At 31.8% G+C, this 18,122-nt stretch overlaps 1 protein-coding gene across 1 annotated transcript; it reads left to right on the forward strand.

Moving 5' to 3' along the window:
• Positions 1-3,627: 3,627 nt before the first annotated feature.
• HOT5 (GroES-like zinc-binding dehydrogenase family protein) lies at positions 3,628-14,853 on the forward strand. The gene is made up of 9 exons (XM_039020410.2): positions 3,628-3,858; positions 3,937-4,073; positions 5,893-5,939; positions 6,097-6,422; positions 7,442-7,524; positions 8,539-8,614; positions 13,129-13,286; positions 13,375-13,536; positions 14,485-14,853. The coding sequence occupies exons 1-9, from the start codon at positions 3,825-3,827 to the stop codon at positions 14,599-14,601; spliced, it is 1,140 nt and encodes a 379-aa protein (XP_038876338.1). The 5' UTR covers positions 3,628-3,824; the 3' UTR covers positions 14,602-14,853.
• The last annotated feature ends 3,269 nt before the right edge of the window (positions 14,854-18,122 follow it).

Below are 18,122 nucleotides of genomic sequence, written 5' to 3' on the forward strand. Positions count from 1 at the left end.
ACATCAAACTATCAATATATATATATATATATATATATATATATATATATATATATTATCCTTTCCTTTTCCTCTTCAAAAATCCGAATTTCAAAATTAAATCAATCTCCCCAGTTTAAATTAAATTTTCGACACTAACCTAAAAATCAAATTAATTCGGCACAAAACCCAAATTTTTCTTTAAACGAACTGAATTTCAAAAATTGACAAAAATGTCCTCAACTATTACAAAATTACTAATTTTAAATTATGAAAAACTCGGGATGTTACAAAAAAAGTTAAAGGACGAAAATTGCGAACAACCAGGATATAGTTCATTACGTGCTTTAGTCATTAAATCATCGAATAAGCTCATGGTATCTCTTTCTTGACCATTAGAGGTCATTTCATTCTCAAGCATTTCTTCATTTGCATCTTCGATTTCAATTGGAACTTGTAGATCATTTATAAGATTCAACATCTCATTTTCTTCGACAACATTACCCTTTATACTATCTACTTCAACATTCTGTATGAATGAGTTGTATAACTTTCAAAACCTCTATATAAGTTTATTGGCTCTCCATGATATACTCATTCACAGTATAAGGGAGATATTCCATATGTTAATAGATGTTGTTCCACGATATCTAATTTTTTCCAAATTGAATTCATACAATTCTTGCATGGACATCTTATTTGTCCAAAATCATTAGCATGAAACTTCGCCATATCTAGAAACTGGGATACTCCTTCTCTGATAACTTATTCCTTAGTTTAATCTATTTTTTTTTATTCATCCTTAAAAATAAATCTTTTCTGACCAACTTGAAATCCAAAACAATAACATGGATTAGAGAACAAAGTACAAAGTCTTTATTAAGCATGAATTTTGATTAATTCAATAAAAAATTCCAAGTTTGTTCGGATAATTTAAAATTTTAAATAATCTCTAATAGGTGATTTGACTTGTGTATACACAACATCTGTGGAATATAATTTATATCAAACATAACCCATTTTCTCATATATACCACATGTCAACTACCTCACAACATTCAAATCAAATAATAAACCTCATACTATAGGCAAAATTAACTAAGCATTAATTCAACCACCTCATCACACATTTCCACCAAAATAATGACATTGTGATATCCAATAAAACACTTCATATGCCTTAAATTCATTAATTATTCCTACCCTTTAGACTTTCCAAATCTCCAAACACTCCGTCCACGTTCTCTTTCTCATGAAAGATATATACACCCACATTTCCTACGACTCTTATATTCTAAGTTAAACTTGTTATGATCAAAACGCATCATAATATTTCCAACTCAATTTCAAAGTTCAACAATGCACCATAATTTTTCCTCCAACCACTGGCGCAAAACAATCAAAGCAAACTTTCAATCATAGTATGTATATTCAATAATAATAACAATAACAAAATTAATATGTATATTCAATAACAATAACAAAAACAAAATTAATATGCATATTCAATAACAATAACAATAACAATAACAATAACAAAATTAATAATTATATTCTATAACAATAACAATAAAAAAATAATATGTATATTCAATAACAATTACAATAACAAAATTAATATGTATATTCAAAACAATAACAAAATAAATATTAGATTTTGATTTTGATTATGCCACAAAAACAATCAAAGCACATATATTCAATAAACAAAACAACAAATGGAGCACTTTATCGGTGGCTACAGAGCAAGTTGAACGAGTTGCGGAACAGGTCGAACGGGCGACGGAGTTGAGCTGGTCGAACGAGTGGCGAAGTTGGTCGACGATGAGCTCAACAGCAGCTGCGAACGGCGTGAGGCGTGAGGCGCAAGCATGAGGCATTCAACGTTTTTAGTGAGGCGTGATGCATGAGGCGCGAAGGAAGAAAAAGAAGAAGACGAAGGAGTGTGCAGCGGGCGTTCGACATGCGGTGGGTGTTATGGATTTGAAGAAGAAGGAGTGTGCGTGCGGGCTAGGGTTGAAGGAGATGTTATATAATAGATATCTTAACGACGCACAATAGCTGTCGGGAGATCCATCGGAAACTCTCGACGAGTAAAAGTCGGGAGTTTGAGTAGTAGCCAATCATCAGGAGATTGTCTCGATGACTAGTATACAGCGTCGAGAGTTAGTTCTAACTCCCGACGCTTCTCTTATGTCGTCAGGAGAGACCCTATCTCTCGACGATTGTTCTCCCGATGACTTTTTTAGACGTCAGGAGAGCCTCTTTTTCTTGTAGTGCTCGATATTGATATTTCTATAGAACCGGGATCTCAATATTTCCAATTGACATTGATATTTCGAATCTTGAACATTAGACACAAAAATTTATGATAGACAAAAAGCATATACAAATATATAGGGTCAATTTTAATTTTAAAGTTATTTTTATAATAAAATGCATTGGAGACACCTTTTATATAGTTAAAAATGATTTATTTTACTAGCATTAAAGATTTATGATCTGAAGTAAGTTTATATATTACTTATTTATTACATGTATAAAATGTCATATATAGAATAAATACTATTTTTAAACTTCAAATTAAAACCTCAACACTCTAGTGTTTTAAATTACCATTCGAGCAATGATACATTGGAATATCAAACAAAAGGTTAACCTAAAATGGTGTTGTGGTACCCGAATTTCCACGATAGATCATTGTCACTATTCTAGGTCACATTCTAAATAATTGGTTAAAATGTTATTTTGATCCCTATAATTTAAAACTGGTTCAATTTAGTTCATGTACTTTTAAATGTTCAATTTTAGTCACTATACTTTTAGTATATATTAATTTTAATCCTGACTGTTATTTTTATTATAAATTTTTAAAAAATATTTTCATCCATTAACATTTTTACTATAAATTTTGAAAATATTTATACATATTGTATTTCCATGCATAAAAATCATCATTTTTATTTAACCAATTTCGATAATAAGTAACTTTGAGGGATTAGATTTAAAATTTATTAAAAGTGGAAGCATATAAACTAAATTTGAACATGCTCCAGAGTACAACCAAAATAGTATTTTAATCTAAATAATTTTAACTTCATAGTTTTGAAAACATTTATAAAAAGGTTATACAGTAACATTGCAACTTTGAAAATAACATGTGTGTTCAAAATAAACGACAGTTCTAGAATATAACTTATAATGTTGAGTAGAAAATCAAAGAAAAAGGAAAAAAAAAGAGAGAGATAAAATACTTTTTTGGTCCCCAAATTTTGTGTCTCATTTCCTTTCAATCCCAAAGTTTCAAAATATTATATATTTGATATTTAAGTTTTGAGTTTTGTTTTATTTTGATCCCAAGTAGATATACTCTATTAACCTCGTTTTTTCACTAAATGCTTTATGATTTAATGTTAATGTTTATTAATAAATATAAAAGAATTATAATAAATTAAGTTTCACTATTTTTCTCGAACACAGTTAAAATTAATTTACTTCATAATTATTTTAAATTATTAGTAATAGATATTAATGACACATATGAAAAGATGAATATTTAGTGAAAAATCATATAAAAAGTAAAAGAATTAAATGTGTAATATTTTGAAAGAGACTAACCCGAATTCTAGGACTAAGAAAATATTTTCGAAAAAAAAAAAGAAAAAAGAAAAAAAAGATAGAGATGTAAAACATGCAAAAATACAAAAGAAGAGGCATTATTATGTATTATTTAAGTTGGGTCCTCCACCTTGTTTGTTTTGCATACTATCTCTTTTCACTCTCTCTAGCCTCTCATTCTTCTTCTCCTCCATTTCTTTTCTTCACTGTTCTGAGTTCTTCCATCCATGGCAACTCAAGGTCAAGTTATCACCTGCAAAGGTACTCACTCCATATACACATTTCATTCTTCCTCTCTATGCTTCGCTTTTGATTCAATTACCTTTGTTTCTTTTTCAGCGGCGGTGGCCTGGGAACCCAATAAGCCATTGGTGATCGAGGATGTTCAGGTGGCTCCGCCGCAAGCCGGCGAGGTCCGTGTCAAGATCCTCTACACCGCTCTTTGTCACACTGATGCTTATACCTGGAGTGGCAAGGTTGTTCTTTCTCTTCTTTGATCTTCTAAATCTTTAATCGATTCAATTGTCTGTCGGTCATTGCATCGCGCCTCTTGTTTCCTCATTTCTGTACTGTTTTTGAATTATTCGTTGTGGGTTTTTGTTTTCGATATTTGATGTGTTCGTGATTTATAATAGTCCTTTTTATATTGGGTAGTGGAAGGGATTTGGATTCAGAATTCTCTTGTGCATTGATGATTGTTAGATTAGGAAATGCTAATCTCTGCGTGTAGTATTTCACTCGAGTTTGCAATGGATTGTGCAGTTGGATAAGGTTGATTTATTTATTTAAAGAAAAAAGTTGTGTGCTTATGATCCATCCTGTTCTTACTAATTTTCCTTTGTCTCTTTTGATAAATTAAATGTTGTCAACACCAGAGCTGGGAAGCTTCATGAGGATCCTGGTGAAATGGGATTGGGTCGCTAGCCATATGCTTTGGGGCATTTAGGATAACCGAAAAGTTTCCTCTTGAGAGGTCTCCTTTATATGGGGTTTTGTCTAATGACGACCTTTGCATATTCCTGATTTAACGATGAATGTTTTGAAGAAAATTTATAAACTTTGGAACTATAATTCCTTTCTAGTGATTCATTGTAATTGAAGTACAACATCAAGAGCCTAAAAAGTTAACTGTATCTCCTCAAATTCTCATTGCTTACATTGACCTAATCTGGTTTCTTTCTTACCCGAACCGTAGAAGGACACTTTGACTGCATTGCACGAACTAAGGTAGCCTTATACTTGAAGGGGGGGCAATTACCCAACCAAATTGAAGAAGGGAAACAAGTTTGTTTCAGTGATTCTATGCTTCAAGTGTGTAGAAACATCAGTTTGGGTAATAGACCTGCTTTTGAATTTTGTCAAGAATTTTTAAATCTCTTAGCAAGCATCCAAAACATTATTTTTGTTAAGAACTCTTCTGGTAATCGTGTTGAAATAATTTATCATATTGAACTAATGTATAACATATTCTTATTTGTTTTTCTTTTTTATTAATCTCTAAAAGAAGAAAATTTTTATTCTAGATATCCAATACCCAAACTCTCATTAAACAAAGGTCTTTGGAGACAACATCCCATTTGATAAGATAACAACCCACCTTCATTTGACTGGTATCCCTAATAGTCATGGCTAGAATCAGTTCTTTGCTTTGCTCACAGCCTTGGGAAAGATTAAGGCCAAAGACATATGTATAGAGCCTCCTTCTTTGTTCTTGACTCGAACTGAATCCTTCCTTTTGAAGGAGTGTTCGTGTTCTCTGGTAGGTTGGATTCTTTGTTGTTTTGTGCTTTATTTTGTGGGAAAGATATAGAACATTTTTTGGGTTTGATAGATAGTGGGAAGATATGTGGGCACATTTTAATGATTCACATTTGGCTTTTAAAATTTGAGGTGTTTAGTATAAAGGATCAACGAAATTTGATAAAATAGTGCTATTATTTTACAACTAAAAGTGAACCACTTTGATAATCAAGATTTCGTTTATTTATTTTGGATAAGTAACAATTACATTGATGGAATGTAATCCAAAAGAGGAGAGGGGGGGGGGGGGGGGGGGGGGTGGGTGTTGACGAAGCCCCAAACACTTCGATATTTAAGATGTCATTATTACAATATCTCTTCCTGGCCACGTAGAAACATATGACCTATGCGTCCTATGTGATAGAACTTTTTGCATATTTCTTTTCAATGTTGCGCTTTATTGTTATTATATTATTATTTTGTTTCCTGCACACGTAGAAACCCCTGCCTCTCAATATTAAATTCTGACTTTTCTGAGGTTCACCTCCTTTTTAGGACCCTGAAGGTCTCTTCCCCTGTATTCTTGGTCATGAGGCTGCAGGGTATGTGGCTTTTTTTTTTTGGGTACTCAGATCTAGATATTCTGATTGTTATTATTATACATACATACATACATACATATATATATATATATATAGTTATGTATGCATGTATATATAAATTTCATTGCTTAAGCGGCAATATGACACTCATGGGCAGGATAGTAGAGAGTGTTGGTGAAGGTGTGACTGAAGTTCAACCTGGAGACCATGTCATTCCTTGCTATCAAGCAGAATGTCGAGAATGCAAGTTTTGCAAATCAGGGAAAACAAACCTTTGTGGCAAAGTTCGTGCTGCCACTGGGGTGGGAGTGATGATGTCAGATCGTCAGAGTCGTTTCTCCATAAATGGAAAACCTATATATCACTTCATGGGCACGTCAACATTTAGTCAATACACTGTCGTTCATGATGTGAGTGTTGCAAAGATTGATCCCACAGCCCCTTTGGATAAAGTATGCCTTCTTGGATGTGGTGTTCCCACAGGTAGTGATCGGTTAAGCTTGCATCAATGTCTAGTACTTACTACTTTTGTAGTTGGACAATCTCTCCAGCCAACTTTTAAATACAAGACAAAATGACCAAAAAAAATAATAATAAAATAAAATAAATATAAATAAATAATAAAAAGGAGAAGAGAAGAGAAAAAGAACCCACCAACAAAACTGGCTTCTAGCAAGTATTTATTGTTTTTCCCTTCCGTATTCTTTTAAAATTCAAAATATTTTTCTAAAACAATAGAATGAGACTTGAGACAACATCATAACAAGCATATAAATTACACAAATTTCATTAATTTTCATACCATTTTAAAAAGATTATAATTATTATCATTCTAATCCATTTTGTCGAACATATCCTCTTGATGTTCATATTTTCTTTTCAAGGTATGAAAGCTACAATTTCTTTCAACTCGAGATGAAAATTATACAGATTTACTACCATTGGAAGAGTTTGCCAACTTTCTGTAACCAAAAGCAGGGGTCCCAGTACTTTTGTGTTGTTCAAGAAGTATAGCTCAACAAACTAAATTATGCTTCTCACGTGTGTTAAAAAAAAAAAAAAAATTATGCTTATTACATAAAAAGATGAGTTAGTGTTCCTTTTCTGTACAAACGATTAGTAAGCTGGCGCAGGAGCAACAAGCATTGCACGACTTGCAGGATTGATTGTTAGTTCTTTGGTTTCTCCGCCTTGCTGTGCTCTTCTTTTTAACCATGTATAGTTAGTTTATCTGTTGAGAGAATGGTTATCCTATAGCTACGGAAAATAGAGAGAAGAAATGGGACGAATTTAGAGAAAGAGATGTATTTGTTTGTTAACGTTTACATGTCAAGTGGTTTTCTATCCAAGGAAAAAGAAAGCAGCTGATGTTCAGTTTGCTTTTTGTTTTTCTGATTTTTCTTTTGAATGAGGGGGGAGCTATTCACGTAAAACAATATCTTTCAAACATAACCTTCTTTTCCCCCATAATTATTAAATACTGTGGCATGTGGTATTTTCAGGTCTTGGAGCTGTTTGGAACACTGCAAAAGTAGAGCCAGGGTCCAATGTTGCTATTTTTGGCCTGGGGACTGTAGGCCTCGCTGTAAGTTTCATATAAGACCTTCCTGTCCTTTTTTGACTGCCCTCTCTTTCCTCTAAATGGATCTCAAGTTGATTCTAATTTAGTGAGGATTTCTTCAGAGATTCAATGTTTGTCGCTGTCTTAAAATGGTTTTAAGGTGTAAAAGAGTTCCAAAACGAAACTTGATTTCTACCCTTGGAACTTGCACCTGGTTTTGTTAGAGGCTTGCATTTCACAAGAGGTATATGTGCCTCCACTGGAAGGCATTGAGACTTGTATTTTGAAGGTTAAAGGAAAATGAGCCTCATGTGATAGCTACAAAAATATTACGGACTGATATTTTGAAATATAAACGTTAATTAATGCATGTAGATATATAATACTAATACTACTACCACAGGTTAAGAATAAATGGAAAAGACTAGAATTATAGAATATGCTGATCCTATGTGTGGTACTGATTATGATGTTAAAAAATAGAATCGTTATAAAGAATGACAATGATAATGAGCTTTAAATGTTATTGATACTGTTATGTTGGGATTTTCCATTTTCCATTTTGTTTTTGTTTTTAGTGATATTTATTAGCTTTTGTCTATATCAAAGCTCATGCTTTGCCTCTCTAAGCAAAGCCAGACAGACAGCCTTTAGCCTCTAAAACGTTGGTATTTGCAGTGGTTTGATTTCTGCTAGCCATTTCTTCATGAACAAAGAAATATAGACCAATCCCTTTTATAGTTAAATGTTATTGATACTGTTATAATGGGGGTTTCCATTTTTTAATGAAATTTATTAGCTTTTTTCTATATATATATATATATATCAAAGCTTATGCTTTGCCTCTCTAAGCGAAGCCAGACGGCCATTAGCCTTCCAAAACATTGGTATTTGCAGTGGTTTGGTTTCTGCTAGCCATTTCTTTATAAACCAAGAAATATTACCCAATCCCTTTCATAGGTATATCCTTTTATCTTATCAACGAAATAGTTTGTTTGGTTAATAGCATCAAATTTCTTGTTGACATAAATTTTACAGGTGGCAGAAGGTGCCAAAGCAGCTGGTGCCTCGCGTATAATCGGCATTGATATTGACAGCAAAAAGTTTGAAATTGGTATACCTCGGTTTCTCACATTTTATGCTCTATTTCTTGAATTTATAATCCTAAGGATAGTCGTATAAAACATATCCTGATCTTTTGAGGTTTATGTTTTTGTTTTATTTTTTTCATTTAATTATGGTGTCATATTTTGTAATTGTTTTCGTGACTTCATTGTATTAACACAAGCATGAAAGAAGCGTGGTGAGTTTCTCCCTAGGGGGCAGGAGAGGGCACTGAGACTAAGGACCAATTAGGGATTTGATTTTAAACCGTTTTAAATTACTATTCTTTTTCTAACAATTTTAGCTTATTGCTTTGTAAATATAAATGTGTTCATTTATTTAAAATTTTCCTGCAGTCTTGATTAGATGAAAAGTTCCATGCATTTTCAAATAGCTTTATTAGTTATCAATTTTTTCATTGATGTGCATTTTCTTATATATGCTATTCTAGTTTATAAAGATAAATAGGGAGACAAGTTTTTTTTTTAAAAAAAGTGCGAGTATATGAGCACGCACAACAAGTTGTCTTTGGGGACTTACACATCTAAGAGTCTTTTCTTTTCATCTAAATTTTATAAATAAAAACATTTTTTAATATTATACTAAGTTAAATTTATTCTAAGAAGCATATACACTACACGCGACACGGACACGACATTGATACGCTGACAAGTCAATTTCTAAAAAAGTAGGACAGCACATTGGCCATTGGGACACTTTCTTAAAAAAAAATAATATATATGTACATATTTTGACATATTGTAAATATTATCTTTAAACATTCGAAAGCACATTCATACATTTCATGAAAAAGGCAACATCAAGGTTTTTGAACGTTTGAGGATGGAAGAGTAAGTCGTCGGTGAGTTTTGAGGATGCAAAAGTCAAAACCCCAAGATTTAGAGAAAAATAGGCCAACAAAGTCTTCCTCCCTTCCACCCTTTAATTATTATTATTTTTTTTTTATTTTTTTAAAAAAATTCAAATACCAATCGTGTTAAATTTGTATATTATTGAATAAATCAGAATAAATAATTAACCTTTTATAAAGTGAATAAATAGCCATCAATAGATCAATAAAGAAAAATACTATAAAGGAAATAATAATTAGGAATAAACTAATTTAGTAATAAACCCAATTTCCTTTTAACACCCTCCCTCAAACTCAAGGTAGTAGATTGGCAAACAACTTAAGATAACTTCTGAAACAAATCAACAGATCTAGGATGGAAATAGAAACCCATGAAGAACAAACACACAAAGTAGGTTGGATACAGAAACCCTCGAAGAACATAACCAAAAACTTATGGGCTAGAAACATAGATTCTCAAAGATCTATAATAAAACCTATGAAGAACTTCTGGGCTGAAAACAAAGATCCTCATAGAGATCTACAACAAAACCCACGAACGACTAATTTAGAAATGAAACATAAATCCAGAAATGCAAATTGAATCAAACTAAACCTAGCAAACCAGACTAATGATCTTAACCAAACTAAACTAGTCTGACTGAACCTGTTTGAAGAACTGAACCCAACGAAGTAAATCGAATCGGAATAAATTAACCAAAAACAAGTGACCGAACTGGATTCTAGACTGAATGGACCAGTTGACATACAACTGAATTGAATAGATGTGGAACGCACCTCTCGAACTGTGCGTGAAAGACAGGGGCTGCGAGAGGACAGTTGTGTGAGATTGGTCGGCAACCTGGCGCCGATAAACAACTGGGCAATGGCGTGAACAGAGCAGAACGATGACACAAGGCGGTGAGGACTGCACGATAGCTTGAAATCTGCAGGAAGCAGGAATAGAGGAACCCACAAGAATGGGATGACGGAACCTAAGAAGCACAGATACTTCTAATTGTGCAGAAAATCGATATCAGATACGGATACGTCCAGATACGTGGTAGATACGTGATTTGAAGTATCTGATTTATTTATTTATTTATTTTTTTATTTTTCCGATATGCGTATTTGCTTTCAGATACACGTATTTGCTTCCAGATACGTGAAGGGGATACGTGGGTCAATTTTCCTTTTCAAATTTAAGCCCAATCCACAACCCATTTTATTTTAGTGCATGTTTAGGAATGATTTTAAAATCATCAAAAATCACTTTTTTTTCAATTTTAAAATCACTTGAAAACACACTTTTAATTACTCAAAATTAACTTAGTTTTAAATTTTATACTTTTAAATGCAATTTTCATATCATCAAAATTAGTTTTGAAGAATTAAATGTGTTTCACGATGATTAAATGACAAAAGTGATTTCAACCATTTTAAAATCACCTCCAAACATAAAAGTCCACTTAAATTGAGTAATCAAAAAAAAAAAAAAAAATGATAAAACATAAAGAATTAAAAAAAATCAAAACGTAATTAAATCTTCGTTTTTCTCTTCTCTCTCACTATTTAAATTATGATTCACACCCCCTTCATCCTAAGCTTCATTCTTCAATCTTCATCTTCTACTTCTTTCCTACCGTCTACTCTAGTCGCTCAACAATCACTCGACGTTATGGGATTTTTTTTTCCGAGTTTTTACTCTCTTCTTGAATCTATTTTAATCTAACTTAAAATAAGTATTATAGCAATTTATATATATATATATATATATATATATATATATAATGTATCTTCGACGTATTCATATCTTAGTTTTTTAGAAATTAACGTATTGTCATATCGTATCATATCCGTATATGTGTTTGTGCTTTTTTGGACGGAACTAAGCGAGGGCAAGTGTTGCAACTTCACACGGCAGATTAGGGTTCGACAGAGCTATGTGTGGCGGACCTGTGGTCGTCAGGGCTACTGGCAACCGTGCGCAAGCGAACCTGGGCGACAAAGCGAGTGGAAACGAATGGCCCAAAGTTCTGGCTCAAACGGTCTGGATGCACTTATTTCGACGTCGACGGTTCTGGGTAAGGGAGGTTCAGATCGGAAGTGAAGGAGACAGATCTACACGTGGGTCTGCCTCCATTGATGGCTAGTCGGATCTATGGAGGCAGAGCTTAGAGTGGTGGCAGCAAGAGTTCAACGTTACACCCTAGTGCTTCGATACCATGTTAAATTTGTATATTATTGAATAAATCAGAGTACATAATCAACATTTTATAAAGTGAATAAATAGCCATCAATAAACCAATAAAGGAAAATACTATAAAGGAAATAATAATAAACTAATTTAGTAATAAGCCCTAATTTCCTTTTAATAAACATGTCCTAGCGTTTCAGAAAATAAACATAACAATAAAATAATATTGACATGCTATTTTGTGTGTCGGACATGAGTTGGGAGTGTGTCGGTGTCTGACACCAACACTTGACCATTTTGGGAGTGTTGGTGCTTTATTGTTGAAAATTCACATTTGAAGAAAAAATTCTCTCCCAATTATTATGCATTAATCCAATTGTTATTGTTTGGATATAGAGTTCTTAAGGGCGACCATCGGTCGGTCAGAGTTGGTTTTCCGACCAAATCGTCACTGAATCGGCTATGGTCAGTTTAGTAAATGTTCAAACGACCTCGATTATCAAAGAGTAAAAGTTGATCGATTTGGTCGGTTTTATTCTTTTTTTTATTCTTTTTTTAATTTTCCGATTAGGAATTTTCCCCAACCGACCCCTCTCTTTCTCCGATTGACCGACTTTGGTTTAGTCGGTCGACTCGATTTTTCGGTCTATCATGCTCACCCCTACTTCGTACTTCACATTTGCTTAGCATATTTATTTGAAATAACAGGTCCTTGTTATCTTGAAATGGGAATGAAATATAGAGTTAATACTGACATGAACGGTGGACGAGATGTGCCAATCTGTTCATCTCTGTTTTCTAGATTTATAAACTTTGTGAAACCTATTTACTTGAACATAACTTGGATTTTCTGATTGCTAAATCTTACTAAATGTTCTTAGCATATATGTCATTTGGAAATTGGACGGTTGTCTGTTTGCTTGATCTTTACTGTTTTATAATAAGGATATAAAATTATTAATGGAAAAAAATATGAAATCAAGCTTTCATCGAAACAAATAAAAGAATGGTATTTTTAGTTCATTTGGCTGGGATTCTTTTCATAGAAGTTTGTTTCGTGTGAAAATAAGAATCATTGGGCTTGAGAGGAACGTGGATTCTAGATCTTCTTGAAACTTCTTTGATCACTTTATCTTTTACTAGTCTCTCTCTTGGTGTAAATCATATTCTCCTTTCAATGCCTTTAAAATTTTATCTTATGTTTTCTATGGGGCAAGTGGAGGACCTTTTTGTGACTTCCTTGGCCTGGCGACTTGGTTTTTGTATATCATTCTCCTTCTTTTGCAACTTCATTCTATCAATGACTCCCCTGAAAGAAAATCTGCATTTTCTTTATTCTGTTTGATTTAAGTGGTAACTTTCCCTACCTTTTTTAACGCCTGACCGAATCTGCTGCTTTGGATACGAACACTGTTTCCGATGATTCTCGAGGGGGTATTGAAGTGTTGTTATGACATTATTTGTCGATACCTTGCAGCTAAGAAATTTGGAGCTAATGAATTTGTGAACCCAAAAGAACATGACAAACCAATTCAGCAGGTCATCATTGATCTCACCGATGGGGGTGTTGACTATAGTTTTGAGTGCATAGGGAATGTCAATGTGATGAGGTCTGCTCTGGAATGCTGCCACAAGGTAAGTGCTTATAACAGATTTCATTGACTTTATATATCATCGAAGTAGCTGTGAGCATGCCTGATTTTTTTGTGCATCTTCTTATCAGGGCTGGGGGCAATCCGTCATTGTGGGGGTTGCAGCATCTGGCCAGGAAATATCTACAAGGCCTTTCCAGTTAGTGACTGGTCGCGTCTGGAAAGGAACAGCTTTTGGTGGTTTCAAGAGTCGTTCTCAAGTGCCTTGGCTTGTTGAAAAGTACTTGAAGAAGGTATTTTTTAGATGTTATCTTGTAGCTTCATCGTTGACCATTTTGTTTTCAGTTATGTTATCTTTTCGAACAATAATCTGCTGTTCTTGTTTTCTTATCGCAGTTTCTAAAAACTTTCTTTGAATTTGGTTAAGATATTGAATATATTTTTAAGAACCAGCAAAGAAAACAAACTATTAGGAACAAACAATTTTCTAAAGGTTAAATTATAAGTTTGGTCCCTAAAACTCTTAGGAGTTGTTTGGGACGTTGGGTTGGTTGTTCTAGCCCGTGGGTTAGAATAGTTTGTAGGTATAATATAATAGTATGTGTTTCGGGTGTAGACTCTTTTAGTATGAGTAGGAAATAATTAACACTATAACAAAGATGGAAAGATGATGGGCAGGAAATAGTAAATATTAGAACATGCAGGAATTTGAAATAGTAATACTCTAATTAATTGTAGGGTATAATAATTAAAAATACCAACTATTATTATTGGAGCCTCAAACATGGAGTGGGCTATAATAGCCTACTCAACCTACTTGAAGTTGGGAGTTCAAATACTCCCTTTATTGTTGTGTCAATTTAAGTCATTTTTTGTCTATAATTTTCAATTTCATGTTTGATGGGTCTAACCTTTGTTTGTTTAGTTAAGCCTTACATTACCAAATAACAATGGTTGGGAAGCTTTTTATGTAATTCTTCACTTTAAAGGTTAACGTGGCTCGTTAACGTTAAAACGAACAAAGCTAATAATATTTTAATAGTTACAAAGCCATTAAGTTAGAACGAGCAGAGGTTACAAAAATCCAAAAGCTTTGAAACTTTTTAAAGTAAAAAGATCCTATCAAGACATGACTCCTAAAGTAGATCAAACTTGTAAAGAAATCCGAAACTTGGGTACCAAGGATTTTAGTTCTTCTAGTTCCAGGATGCTTACTACTATATCAATATCCATGCTTGCAGGAAATCAAAGTTGATGAATACGTAACCCACAATTTGACCCTGGAAGAGATCAACAAAGCCTTTGATCTGATGCATGGAGGCGATTGCCTTCGCTGTGTTCTTTCCGCCCATCCCTAAGCTCAAGCCCGAATTCGATCTCTTTTATGGAAGTTCCTAAAAATAATGCTGTTAGAAATCTATGATATTTTATAGGACCATATATGTAATGATTCATAATGTTTTAGCTTTACCCTGAAATTTGGTAAAAGAATTTAATTTTCTCTATGGTTCTAAACAGTATTGACATTTGAGCTAGGATGATAAATGTCTTGAATCATTTCATTGAAAGTCTACATAATATTAGTCTAGAGACCTTGGTGGATCTTTGAAGTTCTTTGGTTCTCTTAATGCTGCAAATTAGTTCCTCCATCACTTTCATTCTTTTAAAACTTTTTTCCTCACATGTGGAAAGAGGGTGGGCCAAGATTGTAACTACACAAGAGATATAATTATCACCTACAAACTAATATTGGGTACTTTTTCTTTTTAGGTAAAATTCAAATACATTTAAAGATGGTTTGAAACATGCCATGTGTGAGTCAGCCAATTAGTTAATGGCATGAAATATGAAAACAAAAACTACAGTATATAAATAGAAAGAAAAATGGCATTAAATGAAATGATAAAACAATTGATGACAAAAAAGACAACAAAATTCACTCAGAAGTCATAAAAGAAAAAAAAAAGTTAAAATTATTGTCAAGTTCCTTGTTAGTTTGAAGTTATTTATTATTGTTTCAAAAATCAAAATTGGTTTATTCAAGTAAGAAAAGATACAATATAAGCAAAGGAGGGACGACTAAAAATAAAAACTACATCAGTGATAAGAAGTTGATCAAGTAAATCATCAACTATCTTAAGGTAAATCAGTGGTAAACCTTATATACGAAGTAAATTACTTAGATATTTTTTTATTATATGTACCAATGAAATATCATAATTGATGTAACTTGTAACGACCCAAGTTTAGGAAGGAGACGTGAATGGACCACGATCATATTTGAAGAAAAGGGATCATGCGGACATAAAAGTATAGTTAAGAAAGACTTTGACATGAAAGTATGGTTAAGAAAAAATTAAAAGTTACTACTTATACCAACAAGGTATATTTTTCTTTTCGGTAGTTCAATCATAGGAACTCCAAAGTTAAGCATACTTAGCTTGACCTAATCTTATGTTAGGTGACCTCTTGAGAATTTATCTCTTATATGAAATGTAATGATGATGTACTTCATTTTAGATTGTTTGTTTCGACTTTTCAATATGTTTTCATTTGAGTTGAGCCACAATCTTTTTGCTACATTTGCAAGTTGCTTATTATTATAAAAGTTGTTATTTCAAGATGGTGATTTTGTTTGGTAAAATAATTAGTCTTACACGGAATTCAAATATAATGACCACAATTTAAATTAAAAATCCCATAACTTTCTTGAGATCAAAATGTAGGAGTCAAATAATTGTCTTGTGAGATTAATCAACAACCGCATATGTTATATACTGTTTGTTTTCATATATAAAATTTAAACTGAGTAATATTGGTTGCCAAAATTTATAAGCATTACGTTTGATATTTATTTACTTTGTCGCGATAAAGTATGATTGGACCATCCGTATAAATATAAAAGAGAATTAATGAAGCTTTTTTATTGATAAAATAATACTGAAATGTTTTAGTATAGTATTAAAAATATAGGTTTTTAATGTAATTAATTTACTAAAGATTCAAAAATATTTTTTCTATCTTTATCTATAATTGATATCTAAAAAATAAATTTTAAGTTTAAATAAGAAATTAAAAAAACTAAAATATTATATTATAATTTCATTTTCGGATACTTTATGCATTTTTAAATAAAAAAATAGTTTCCTAAGAAAAAACAGAGAGATAAGAAAATATACTTTATATGTGTAGACTTTTCTTTTGGAATACTATTGTATAGGATTAAATTTTATTATAAAGTGGTGTAAAATATAAATGACCATAAAGAAAAGTATATATAGTCAAAATGAGCATAGCTCAACTGTCATGGTACTTTAATTATCAGCCTCAAAATTAGAGGTTACTTTTATTTTTTATTTTGTAGGAGCGACAGATTCAAATGTCCGATCTTTTAGTATGAATGCACATTCTTTCAACCAACTAAGTTATGCAATAAAAATCAAAACATCGTAGAAGTAAAAAATTCATGAAAGTCAACAGCTTTGATTGTCCTTTAATCCCAATAAGTAGAAAAATAACTTATAAACATTGACTAAATATTTTTGTTTCCATATAATAAAAAGATAGGTTGAGGAGCATATGACTTCTCTAAATTTCAAGTAGATTTATATCAATTATTCGAGATGCACATAAATTTATTCAAATATTCAAATATATTGTAATTTTGTTATTTTCATGAAACACGAGTATTTATCTGCCTTGAGTATATTGATTACATGTATAAAATTATAAGATATATGCGAAGGTTTTAATTAGATAACTCAATTAATAAGTGTTTGATAACTCAATTAATAAGTGTTAAAAATTTGGGAAAATATGCGTGCAATTGAAGGGTTATACAAAAAGTTAAGCAAACAAAAATAACCACTGTAGAATCATACTTTTTTAAATTGCAAAAAGTTACACCAAATATCATTGATTTAATAACTCAACTTTGCATCTCAAATACAGATTTTCTAACTCCATGCTAAACAACTCTGTATTCCAAACATAAATTTTTTAATATAGATATATTAATTCTAGATTTCAAAACTCAATCCAGTACCTTAAAAAGTAGGTTCGGGAAGAAAACGAGTAGGAATTTTTTTAGAGGATTTGGAGATTTGAAGGGTATGGTGGACATGGGAGGGTGGTGTTATGTTGCTCACATCCCAAGTTTGTATTAAAAGTAAAACTTTCCACATCTTTCGAAAAAAAATGTTAAAGAGGCAAAAAACAAGAGGCAAAAAGCATAAGCAATGTTTGAATGAACGAATTTCAAAGCAATTATGCATGTGCCTCTCTACTTCCACTTAGGAGTTTATTGCGCTCCCTCCCCCTATTCTATATTATCTTTTTCTATATACTTAATATAAATTTTTCAACTTTCGATCATTTTAGTTTCTAAATTTTCATAACGTCAATTTTAAATTGACTATTTTTTATATTTTTATTCATGAAAATTATAGTCAATTTCGATAAAAAGACTAAATTTAAGATTTATTAATAAAAATGGAGATTATAATCATTTCATTTCACAAAACTACTTGACTAACATAAAATATTTAATCATCTAAAAATGCAATAAGCATGAAAGTAAAATAAAAACTTAGATTAAGACTATATTAGTTGATGTACTTTTAAGACTCGTTCAATTTTGATCATTATACTTAATTTAGTTCTTGTACTTTCTATAAATATTTAATTTAATCACTACTATATTGATTTTTATTTAAAGCATTTTCATTATATATTTTGAAAACATATTCACATATTGGATTTCTATAGAATGAAAGTTATTATTATTTAATGAATTTCGATAAAAATGATCTTTGAGAGAATAAATTTATGATTTATTGAAAGTACAAAGATTAAAATTGAACATTTGATAAAGCATGGA

Source organism: Benincasa hispida, chromosome 12 (assembly GCF_027475165.1).
Source record: "Benincasa hispida cultivar pf3 chromosome 12, pf3_genome.v1.1, whole genome shotgun sequence".
Classification (NCBI taxonomy): domain Eukaryota; kingdom Viridiplantae; phylum Streptophyta; class Magnoliopsida; order Cucurbitales; family Cucurbitaceae; genus Benincasa; species Benincasa hispida.

Excerpts from the sequence above, each read along its gene's own strand:
- HOT5 (XM_039020410.2), top strand. The coding sequence starts at position 3,825 with ATGGCAACTCAAGGTCAAGTTATCACCTGCAAAG. Across the intron at positions 4,074-5,892 it reads CTTATACCTGGAGTGGCAAG|GACCCTGAAGGTCTCTTCCC; the intron begins GTTGTTCTTTCT and ends CCTCCTTTTTAG. Across the intron at positions 5,940-6,096 it reads CTTGGTCATGAGGCTGCAGG|GATAGTAGAGAGTGTTGGTG; the intron begins GTATGTGGCTTT and ends ACTCATGGGCAG.